Source organism: Charadrius vociferus, unplaced genomic scaffold (genome assembly GCF_000708025.1).
Source record: "Charadrius vociferus isolate BGI_N301 unplaced genomic scaffold, ASM70802v2 scaffold556, whole genome shotgun sequence".
In the NCBI taxonomy this organism is placed as follows: domain Eukaryota; kingdom Metazoa; phylum Chordata; class Aves; order Charadriiformes; family Charadriidae; genus Charadrius; species Charadrius vociferus.
The window spans coordinates 275163-286209 of NW_009648647.1; the positions used below are offsets into that span (position 1 = coordinate 275163).

The following is an 11047-nucleotide window of genomic DNA, read 5'->3' on the forward strand; positions in this document are numbered from 1 at the left end:
ATTGAGAGGTGAAAGAGTAAAGCAGACAGAGCCAGACTCCTCAGTGCTACCCAGTGAAAGGACAAGAGGCAATGGGCACAAACTAAAGAACAAGCAATTCCATTTAAACAGAGAGAAAAAAAAAAAAAAGGTTGACGAGTCTCCATCCTTGGAGATACTCCAAACCCAACCGTACAAGTCCTTCGCAATCTCCTGTAGCTGATGCTGCTTTGAGCAGGGGGTTTGACAAGGCAATCTCCAGAGGTCCCTTCCAATTTACTGTTCTGTGAGAGTGATCAGGTAGGTCCAGTAAGCAAGACTGGCATTCCTTGCCATGGCCTGTGGATGTGAATCATGCCTTTGCACCAGGAATTTCCTCCTTCAGCTTTGGCTGGGAACAGTCAAACATCCATTTCCCCCTTTTGCCTCTTTGTCACTCTATCTAGGACTCATTTTCCTTCTTGTTACTCTTTTCAGATGACAGTCATGACAGGCAATCACATGGAGCTCCTTCAGTGCACTCTTCCTCTTCTTCTCACCAGTCAGAAGGCCTGGATGCTTATGAGCTTGAGCACGTCAGCTCCATATTTAGAAAGTTCTCTCTGGAAAGGTATGTGAGATGCCAGTTTACCTACCTCAGACAGAGACTGAGGGGAAAGGCTACTATAGTTGGGATCCTCCATTTATCTAGTAGTTGCTGAAGATACAATGGCAGGAATATGATGTCACAAGCTGTTAACTGACACAAATATCTCATGATACTGTGCTCAGTCTTTACTTCTTCATGTCGGCAGCAGTGTAACATGTTATTTTGGAGCCTTTTCATATCCTCTGAACAAATGAAGGTCATCCTAAGATTTCAAAAACTTCCAGGTAGACAAAATGTTTTAGAAGCTTAAATTTATCCTTGTGATCTTGTTATCTTGCTGCCACAGGTTGCTCGGTGAGGTGCTATTATACACCTGAGTTATTCAGCCATGTCAGAGCACTTGAAGCTATCCAGATGCTCTTCTTCAGAACTTAGGCAGTAATGAGAAGGATTTCTTCTGGAGTCCTTAGATCCTAGTGCTTGATATCACCAGAAGTTTGTTTATATGTCTTTCATTTATCATTTAACTCTGGAATGATAGTTAAAAGCTGAGATAACTGTCTAACTGTTACTTCCTTTCATGAACACAGACCTTTTCGTCCCTCTGTCACATCTGTCGATCGCATTAGAAACTCCTGCCATGCTATCCAGCGCGTAACCCTGAATGGAGAGAGTCTCAAGTCAGAAATCACTCTGGTTGGGGGTAATGATAAAGGGAGCTTTATTAGCTCTGTCAAGACAGGATCACTTGCAGAGAAAGCAGGCCTTCGAGAGGGACACCAAATCCTAATGGTGAGCACAAAATAATCAACAAACAGTATTGGATGTCTGTCCGCCTGCACTGCACGCACTCACCGCAGTCCTTTCCTTTGTTTCTTCTTTCATCTTGTTTTAATGACAAAGCATACCATTCATGCAGAAGAAAATCTGCTATTGCCTATTCAAATATGGGAGAATAGTATTTACGGTCATGCAACACACTCACACGCTTTTGCACTTCAGCTCTGTATGGAAGAGATTAGAGCAACTGATGCTTTCCTTAATGCTGTATGGTGCAGTACAGCCCCTTTGAACAGACCAGAAAGGGACTTGCTCTCAACTTCCCAGTACTTCTCTGCCCAAAAGGATGGATCCTCATGCTACATAGCTTAGCGTGATGACTCCTAGAGTGGCCTGTCCTGGGACCAGACGTGTTACGAACAGAAGCAGATACAGCTGCAACATGAAAGGAAAAAAGGGCCGCACACCTGCATAGCTGTCCCCAGCATTGCAGAAGCAGGAGGTCAACAGTGCTTCTGCTAAGCTGCTCTTTGCTAAGTTTTCCCTCCATTGCCGATGTTCCCAAATAAGTTTCCTATTAAAATGCCTCCAAGGGAAAAAAAAAAAACCACAACTGATATTCCTGTACTATTTATTACTAGGAAGGCTGGGATTGTCAAGGAGCTGCAGGTCTGTTGACTGCTAGCATTCCTAATTCGAGAGAAAAGAAATTAAATAATTAGAATGTAATCTTCATCCTGATAGCAAAGTATCTGCATTGTTTAGTCAAAAAAAGATTACGTCACTAAAAAAAAAAAAAAAGGTGTAATTGACTCAGAGATTGAACCCGCACTGGAGAGTAATATTTCTTTCATATCTAGTTGGAGGCCTGCATCAAAGAGGAAAATCAGAGTGTTCCCTTGGATACTTGCACAAAGGAAGAAGTTCACTGGACAATTCAGAGGTGCAGTGGCCCAGTAACACTCCAGTATAAATCAAATCACGAAGGTAAGACCAAAAGTATTTCTCATCACACAGAGTCCCAGGTCTATTATACTAACTAGTGTGGATGAACCAGAATACCTTTTGTATTGGTATCAATCTGAAGCATGTCCACTGGTGTTAATTATAGGTACTCTGTGCAACTGCTCCGGCTTTTAGCTTTGAGACTGAGAACAGAAAAAGCCCATATACTTGTCACTACAGGACTCTGAAGAATTTACATGGCAGGCCAATAATGACATGACTCACAAAACGCATTGAGCTTATTTTTATGTACTGTTTTCTGTAATACAATGTGGTGAGCTGAATCATCTTTACCCAGCTGAAGTCGATTTAGCATTTACCTGATGGAGTTGCCCTGTTTATTACCTTTGTGGCTTTATCTTATCTTTAACAGCTGGAGTTCGTGTGTGGTGAACAGAATTTGATTTTAGTGTTCATGGCCTGAAATGATAATTTCAGGTTATGGATCAAAAATTACACTCCGAAATCCATTTTTTACTGGTATATATAAATTTGCAGGCTTTTTTTTTTTTAATGCTGGTTATAGAATTTCAGCTGCATAGATCACACAGGAAGTGATGTCTTTGATTTTCTTTGATGTTTTCAAAGGTAAGAAAGACTCGCAATTTTTTTGGAGCACCACTTAACTGCAGATAAAGCATGTTATAGATTGTGGGAGTGCCAATTAGAGCTAATAATAAAGGGAATAGCTTGTCATTAAAATTGGTGGCAGAACTCAAGCTGTACTTACAGGATAGAGCTATAGCTGTGTCTGCATCTTTGCTGAGAAATTCTCTGTTTCACAGGACATGTGTGGAGTACTGAAAATGGAGTTACCTAAAAGTATCATTATAATGAGAATATTCTCTCAGATTCTGATACCAGCAGCATGAGCTGTTTCTGAATCAATGCCCTATTAATATCTTTAAAGTGCAGGCCCATAACCGCGTTGTAACTAGTGTAACTAGCACTCTCGAGGTATAAACCCTCTCTCAGAGGAGCCTTGGAAGTCTGTGCTGTGTGCTTCTCCCAGAGGATGCCCAGGAACACAGCAATGCTGAGGTTCGACCAGCAGCCATCATGCTTCACCCCTTCCTTCGTTGCCGCAGGTTACCGGAGACTGCTGGCGGAGCTGGAAGAAGGGCTCATCACCTCGGGGGACTCATTTTATATCCGCTTTAATCTGAACATCTCCAGCCAGCTGGACGGCTGTACCCTGTCAGTGAAATGTGACGAGATTGTTCATATTCTTGACACCATGTACCAGGGGATGTGCGAGTGGCTTTGTGCCAGAGTTGACCCTTTCACGGACAGGGACCTGGAAATGGGGACCATTCCCAGCTACAGCAGGTGAGTGGGATGCTGAGGGGCCATGACTGAGAGCGGCAGTTCTGTAAACAGGGAAATTAATAACTGCTGTAAGCAAAGAGGTGTATGACTTAATTTTTGAGATAAGGCCAGGTGATGTTAAACTGCAATATGAGCTACAAAGCTTTAGAGACGAGACTCCAGATGTTACCTGAAAGAATAACGTGGGTTTCTCAACAAGTATCATAGGAAAATATGCCATGGAGATTCTTTAATCCTTAACTGCACTACAGTCCTGCTCATTATCTTGTTCCTGCATTTACCGTGTGGTTCAGTCAGTCCTCACTGCTATTTCTGTTTAATCTTTTCTGTAGGCACAGACCTATTGCAGTCCAGCCTTCTGAGAGGTTTCAAAGGTATCTTGATCTATGTGATTCCATCCTTTCTTTCAGAGCCCAGCAACTTCTTTTGGTGAAGCTGCAGCGGCTGATGCACAGAGGAAGCAGAGATGAGACAGAAAGCTCATATAACACCCTTCGGGGACTCCGGGTGAGTATCTACAAACAAGGTCTTTTTAACACCTGTTACTCCACTGCTACTTGTTGGTTATAATGTTAATTTAACAGAAAGTCCTGTTTACACTCTCTGTAGGTTTTGATTGTCCCAGTCAATGGGCACCTTATGGTTGCTTTAAATAATATTGTCTCTGGCAATGGACCTAGCTCCGGCACACTATTAACCCTTGCAGCTATGAGGGAGTACACCTTAAAAGTCTAATATCTGGTGTCTCTCAGGTAGTCCTTTTCATTCTTCTCTGCCTGTAAACCTCTAATGCATCTTCATATCCACAGCATCCCAGACTGTCAGGGTTGGAAGGGCCCTCTGGAGCTCTCCCAGTGCCACCCCCTGCCAGAGCAGGGGCACCTCCAGCAGTTGCACAGGACGGTGTCCAGGCGGGTTTGGAATGGCTCCAGAGGGGGAGACTCTGAGGAAGAAGCTGTGTCCTTGGAGTTAATTATCAACATTATTTCTCTCCTACTGTGAACAAGCATCTAATCCCCAGAGCTGTCACTGTCCCGTATTAGAAAGACCTGTCTCTTCCAAGCTACGTGCTATGAAGAGAAGTGGGATTATCAGGTCTTCACACACAACAGCCCTCCCGATTTCCCTTTCTCCCTCAGTGAAAGTAATTTGATTTTTCGTTCTTTAGACACAAGAATTCCATCTTTACATAATTAAAACCTAACTTGCTGGTATATTAGTTACCATAAGTTATTTTTAGAGCTTGGGAGACATATATGCTTCTAGCACTGTACCCAGTGCTTGTATTTGATTTCAGTCAAGGTTAAGTGTCACGCATTCCTTCTGTACTCCAGTCCCCACTGATCAAAGGGACAGAGATCACTGATAGAGATGCTCGTGAAAGCAAAAGCTTTGCATGCTATTTCTTGGTGCAGAAATTACCTCTTTCATAAGCTGTGGAGAGCAGTCTCCTGTGAAGAAAGGAATGTGGAAGAGCAGTAACAGGAGCGGTGTTTCTCAGCGTAGGCCATGCTATGGTTACAGTTTCCTTAGAACATTGTATTTGGGGTAGATATGAATCAAACACTATCCCTTCTATTGGAAATCTAAAATATCTGCTTTGGCTTGTTCTGTTTCTTGAGAATGCTGTGATTTAAAAAAAAAAAAAAACCGACGACAAACCAAAAATAAAAGAGGGAGGGAAAGAAAAATTCCTGTTATTTTTTACTAGAATACATTGCAGCCAGAGGAGCCTGCCCCACAGAACGACCCGAAAGCCAGCCCTCGCCTATCCAGAGCAAGCTTTCTTTTGGGCCAAATATTACAGGTAATAAAGTTCAAATCCTCAATGCAATGTCTGAAATAGTGGATCTGCACAGCAGATATCCTCAGGCTATCCTAATTTCCCCAGCAACCCCACCTCAGGTACAGAGGTTGTATCGGGATTTCTTCCTATTAAACAGATTTAATACATGAAAAAGATGAATGGGTTGTGTTTTGTAACTGCTCTTGTGATGTGGGGTGTTTATTTTTTAGTGCATGCCTTCCATTACTAGTGTAGCTTGATGAGTCAAAGGTGTCTACCATCAGAGGCTGGAATGTATTTTGCTTGAAGCATGAGGATGAATCCACTGGGCTAGACCAAGTCTCCAAGTCTCTGTGAGATGAGGTTCCATCAGAAAGTAGTCCTTTAATTGTATGTCAGTGACTCTGAGTGTGACAGAGTCTGTGTGTGTGCAAGGTAAAAAAGTCTTGTGGAGAAAGATGGTTGTGAACGTTAATAAATATACAGGCGGAGGAATTAATATTTGGATGGAGGAATAGTTGGGTGGATGGGGAATGAAAGCATGAAGCCTATTTCCCAGTGTAAAAATATGCCATTTTGGAGGTTTTAAGTCTCTCTGGTACAGCAAAGAAGGGGCAGCGTTTTGGGTATAACCTGTAATACATTTGTGCAAATACTCCGAGTGTTACTCTGCTGTGGACTCATCAGTGCTTGTACTGGTGATAGCAGGGAGCTCTGCGAAGCAAAAGAACATGCTGCTTAAGAGCAGAGAACAAAATAAGAAATCCCAAAGGGGATTAACAAAGGCTCTGAATCAGATCTATGATATTTAAAGAGCCTTAGAATTCAGTCAAGAGATCCATGGATTCTTGTCTTTGACAGACATAGGTAATTCAGATCTCGGAGATAACAAGTGCGGGCTGATGAATATATGGGAGAATAAAGAATGTAAGAAATGAGGGTCAAATCTCTTTGTTCACCTTTTCAGTTTGTCAGTAGGTCTGAAAACAAATATAAGCGTATGAATAGCAATGAGCGCGTTCGTATCGTCACTGGCTGGCCCTCTGGTCTGGCACGGACTTCATCTGAAGCAAAGAAGCCATTGCCTGATAAACTGGAAGGTATGAACATAAAATAGGAATAGCTTTTACACGCATGGCACTGATAAAAAGGCCACCTACATAACAGCATGGCTGTGAAAAAATGCCGTAGGTCTTTCCTATTACTGGCTTCCGTGGCCCACTCTGTGCAAAAATTCAACAGCATTTGTGACCAAAACACTGATTTTGCTAAAAGTGCTTGGAGCACTAAGCCTTCATGAGCAGGTTTAGGACACTGAAACTTCCTTGGCAGTTCTTCCTAGGAGCTTTCTTGCTCTTTGTCCAAAAACATTTAACTCAAAGTATGTCAAGCTAATGAGCAGAAAGATTCTCCAAGCGTGTGTCCTGTTAAAGTATGAAATGATCTCTTGAAAGCAACAGGCACTTGAATTATTTAGTATTAGGCTGGACATCATACTACTAGATAGTTAGTAAAGACAGCACCGGCAAAAGAGAAAGGAGGACCAGTATGACTAACCATGTCATTTCTGGTTCATGTGCTTCCTCCTTCTTTTTCTCCAAATACTGATGGAGAGGAAACCAGAAGATAAACATCTTGTTCTTTACTCAGATTTGGATGCCGAAAGTGAAATCAATAAGAGGCTCAGTCTGATCCCTTATAGCTTGGTGAGACCAATCCACTGTGAGCGCAGGCGCCCTGTACTTTTTACTCCCACCATGCTTGCCAAGACCTTGGTACAGAAGCTTCTCAACTCAGGAGGTGCCCTGGAATTCAACATATGCAAGCCAGGTAATGGGATAAAAGCAGACTATGACTGCGAACCCTCAGTGTTGGAAATATGAACATATATATGCGTGCACACGTAGGGGCATGCACATGCGATGGTTGCTTGAGGTACTTCAAGTCACATCAGAGCGATGTGTAGCTATAAATCCTATTTTTTGAGAATACCTGAAATATTTGAATGTTTTTGAGACAGCCAGTGCACATGGTTATGAGATTCTGTGTCTATGAATATTATCCATGTGTATGCTGTGTGGTTGCTAGGATGCCCCTCAGAGACTGAAATGCTGTGAGTGCTCTTTCTGTTTGCATACTGTTTGCATACTGCATATCTAGGCAATGTGAAATTTTGATTAATTTGTTTCTAGTATTTGCTATTATGAGGAATATCTTCCCTAGAGCAACTTTAGGTTTCTATCTCGTCCAAGGCTGTGAAGATCATGCATTTGATCTACTCGAAAGACTGATTTTCTTCCATGCTAAGTATTTACTATTAAAGCAATATGCAGTACTGTGATTGCTGGAGGGCAGGATTGTATACAACACAGCATTAAACACAGCTGACGTTTCATTTTTACACTAATATTGAATACCCACCGCATAGTATGCAGTCTTACAGTCATCCAGACAGAGAAACTGAAAAGTTAAGTATCATAATAAATATCTCCTGTCTTGCAACATAAAACAAAAGCTTTGATGTAGAGCTGCAATTCACAAGAGGGCCAGTATCACACATTGCAACCTAAGCCAAATTTTTTGAAACTTTAAACACAAATGTTGGAATGCTAAATCCTTGTTTTAGGAGCCTAGAGTGAAGAGACCTTCTTTTTTTAGCACTTCTCAGCATCCTTCAGCCCTGAAACGTTACTATATAACATTAGGTGCTGGAATTGTATTTACTGTTTTAATTTAATGCCTTCATAGTGTTGTAGTAATTGCCCAAGGACTCATTGGTGCAGGATATAGCTGAAATGCTCAGCTGTGATCAGATTAGGCTTTAATTGAATTCAATGGAAGAAATGAGGCAGCTGTTAAGACAATTCATTGCTCGCCTTCTTTCCCTGAATCATCCTTACATCCGACGTGAAGTACTGTTGGATAGTTTTCTAGGTGTTCTGTTGCTGTAATCTTGATTTTATCCTCATCCACATCTCTTTCCAGATATTGTAACAAAGGAAGAGTTCTTAAGGAAGCAGAGAACGGAGACTATCATCTTCAGCAGAGAAAAGAATCTGAACACATACGAATGTATCGTACCTGCCAATATTGAGGCTGTCACTGCCAAGGTGCTTACAGTACTCTATATCCCTTCCATAGGCTGCCTGTGAGTCTGTCTGCAATGTATGTTTCTTCTTCTGACCAATTTACAGTTGCATGTTCTCTCTCTTGCCCACCTTCAATCTCAGGTTGATATTTATTGTCCCAAATGGCTTTTATTTGCACTTGCTTTTCCTTTCCTTTTTCATCCTCAGCCGTATCCTTTTATATTCTCATTCATTCCCTGTGATGACCCACATTGATGCAGGAAAATATCCTTTCATTTTCTATGCTCCATCCCTTATTCAGTTCCTTTTTATATCACAAGTATATATGAATGTGCAAGAGAGTAAGAAATATAAGTACCTAGACAAAAGAAAGGATGGTCTGAAACACCGACACAGGGGTGTACAGTACAAAGACAACAATGTCAAAGACATCTTATATCAAGTAGAGTAGATTTGACGCACAGCATGGAAAAAAGGAGACTTAAAGTGATGTTTCTTTCTCTCTCTCACAAGTAGTTGCCGTAGATGTTCTCTCTGAACAAAGAGCAAGTATGTGTGTTTGTGTATATATGTAAAATTGGTATTTTATCATACTCTTCATCTTTAGATCAATCTATTTTGATTTTAAACCTTTTCAGAAAGCTATTAAGCTCAGCTGTTATTTCACTGACCAGTTGTAAACCAGAAGGAGGAGTTTGGACTTTAAATGTATATTTGATTAAAAGGTTTTAAATTGGTACAATGGTAAATAGAGAGCTTTTCAGCTGACCCCATAAGGTATGGACGCCTTTATCTCGGATTCCTCAGCAGTGAATGTTCCTTTGTGACACTGTTATGACTTTGTTTTTAGAACAAGCATTGTCTCCTGGAAGCTGGAATAAGCTGCACAAAGGATTTAATCAAAGCCAAGATATATCCTATTGTTCTCTTTATCAGAGTCTCAGAGAAAAACATCAAGAGATTCAGGTAACATATCAAACCTTTTGCATATTTGATATTCCGTCTTATTCGGTGAATAATTCTTGAGTCCATTAACGTTCTCAGTAAGGAAAATAAAGAACCTCTTCTCTATTCATCTGGTGCCTCTATGTGCACTATTTCCTCCCATGACTCCCTGAAATCTTACAACCGGAGAAAGCAAGAATTCCCCAAATCTAGCACTCTTTCACTGTCACTGATAGCAATGAGCATTGTGGGAGGATGAGACTGAAGAATATGTGGTTTTCTCCATGCTCAGCACTCCCACAGCATTTTTTAAGGTAATGCTAGCTTGAAGAGGAAAGCTCGTAAATGCTTGCACTCTCCCTGCATTCAATCCTCTTAAACTGTCTCCTCATAGCAAATATTTTTCCTTGGGGGCAGCATGGAGGTAAGGGGAGGATAGACCTGGAGTAGCTGTGTTCTCCACCACTTTTATTGCTTGTGTATAGTCAGTAGAAAATAAATTCTTGATGGGACAGCTGGGACTACAGGATTAACTTAAAAAGTAAGACATATATTTTTGATCTGCTCATTTGATACAGGAAACTATTGCCAAAGCCGGAGACTGAAGATGAGTTTTTACGTATGTGCCGTCTGAAGGAGAAAGAACTAGAAGCACTGCCATGTCTTTATGCCTCTGTAGAGGCAGATGCGTGGAGCAGTATTGAAGATCTTATTCGAACAATAAAAGACAGGATCGCAGAAGAGCAGCGCAAAACTATCTGGATAGATGAAGATCAGCTATGAAAAACAATAAGTAAGATGGAGCTCTTTAGTGACAAAAGGACATACCCAGGTGGAGCAGGGGCTCGCAGAATTCTCTGATTAGGTGCCCAGTGCTCACTCCTGTTTCACCCTTGCTGGCTGGGGACTTTCTGCTGGCAGAATGCATGTATGGAACGGAACCGGAGCTGTGTTGAATGGCCAATGTCTTAGACGCTGGGGATCTAGGATGTGGGTCAGACCACAGCCACCAGCACAACTTCTGCCCCACCGGCATCTCTTAAGGGACAGCAGCTGTTTAACACTTGAGAAGGACAAAGATCTTGAGAGGGAGCTCGGGGTAATTTATTATGTTGAAAATATGGATCTCATTTGGTTCATTGAAAACTTCTGATGAGACCAGATAAGTGGAATCTAAGAGGAATAAAGCATGGGGATTGGGCTAAAGGATATGGAATTGAGATGTGCCCCTCACACACCCTGAGGTGAGATTCTGAACGTACCCGATTAAGGAAGCTGAAGGCTAGTTGGCAGCAACAGCAACACTACCGCTGATGGCTGTAGCAGCTCTGTAGCCCTGTTTTTCCATAACCATTTTAATCAGAAGGGAAGAAAATAGCTATTATTCCTGGCATTAATTAAAATCACCATTTCCCCTTCCTTTTTAAACACCAGTTTTATTTAACAGTTTTGCATGTTTCCTTTGTAGTCCTGGCACTTACAGGAAAATAGACTCCACTGTCGCAGTAGCACATCAAATCTTTCCAGCTCTTCCAGTGTTTCATT

General features: G+C 41.6%; 1 protein-coding gene across 1 annotated transcript in view; it reads left to right on the top strand.

Annotated features, from left to right (window-relative positions):
- The window catches only part of CARD11 (caspase recruitment domain family, member 11), a 46682-nt gene extending 35964 nt beyond the window's left edge, over positions 1 to 10718 (top strand). The window contains exons 14-24 of the mRNA XM_009886424.1: positions 457 to 589; positions 1159 to 1360; positions 2209 to 2335; positions 3442 to 3682; positions 4093 to 4189; positions 5394 to 5489; positions 6436 to 6568; positions 7119 to 7298; positions 8454 to 8578; positions 9408 to 9523; positions 10081 to 10718. Coding sequence (XP_009884726.1) covers positions 457 to 589; positions 1159 to 1360; positions 2209 to 2335; positions 3442 to 3682; positions 4093 to 4189; positions 5394 to 5489; positions 6436 to 6568; positions 7119 to 7298; positions 8454 to 8578; positions 9408 to 9523; positions 10081 to 10285 — 1655 coding nt within the window. The 3' untranslated portion in view covers positions 10286 to 10718. The remainder of the gene's footprint in view (positions 1 to 456; positions 590 to 1158; positions 1361 to 2208; positions 2336 to 3441; positions 3683 to 4092; positions 4190 to 5393; positions 5490 to 6435; positions 6569 to 7118; positions 7299 to 8453; positions 8579 to 9407; positions 9524 to 10080) is intronic.
- The last annotated feature ends 329 nt before the right edge of the window (positions 10719 to 11047 follow it).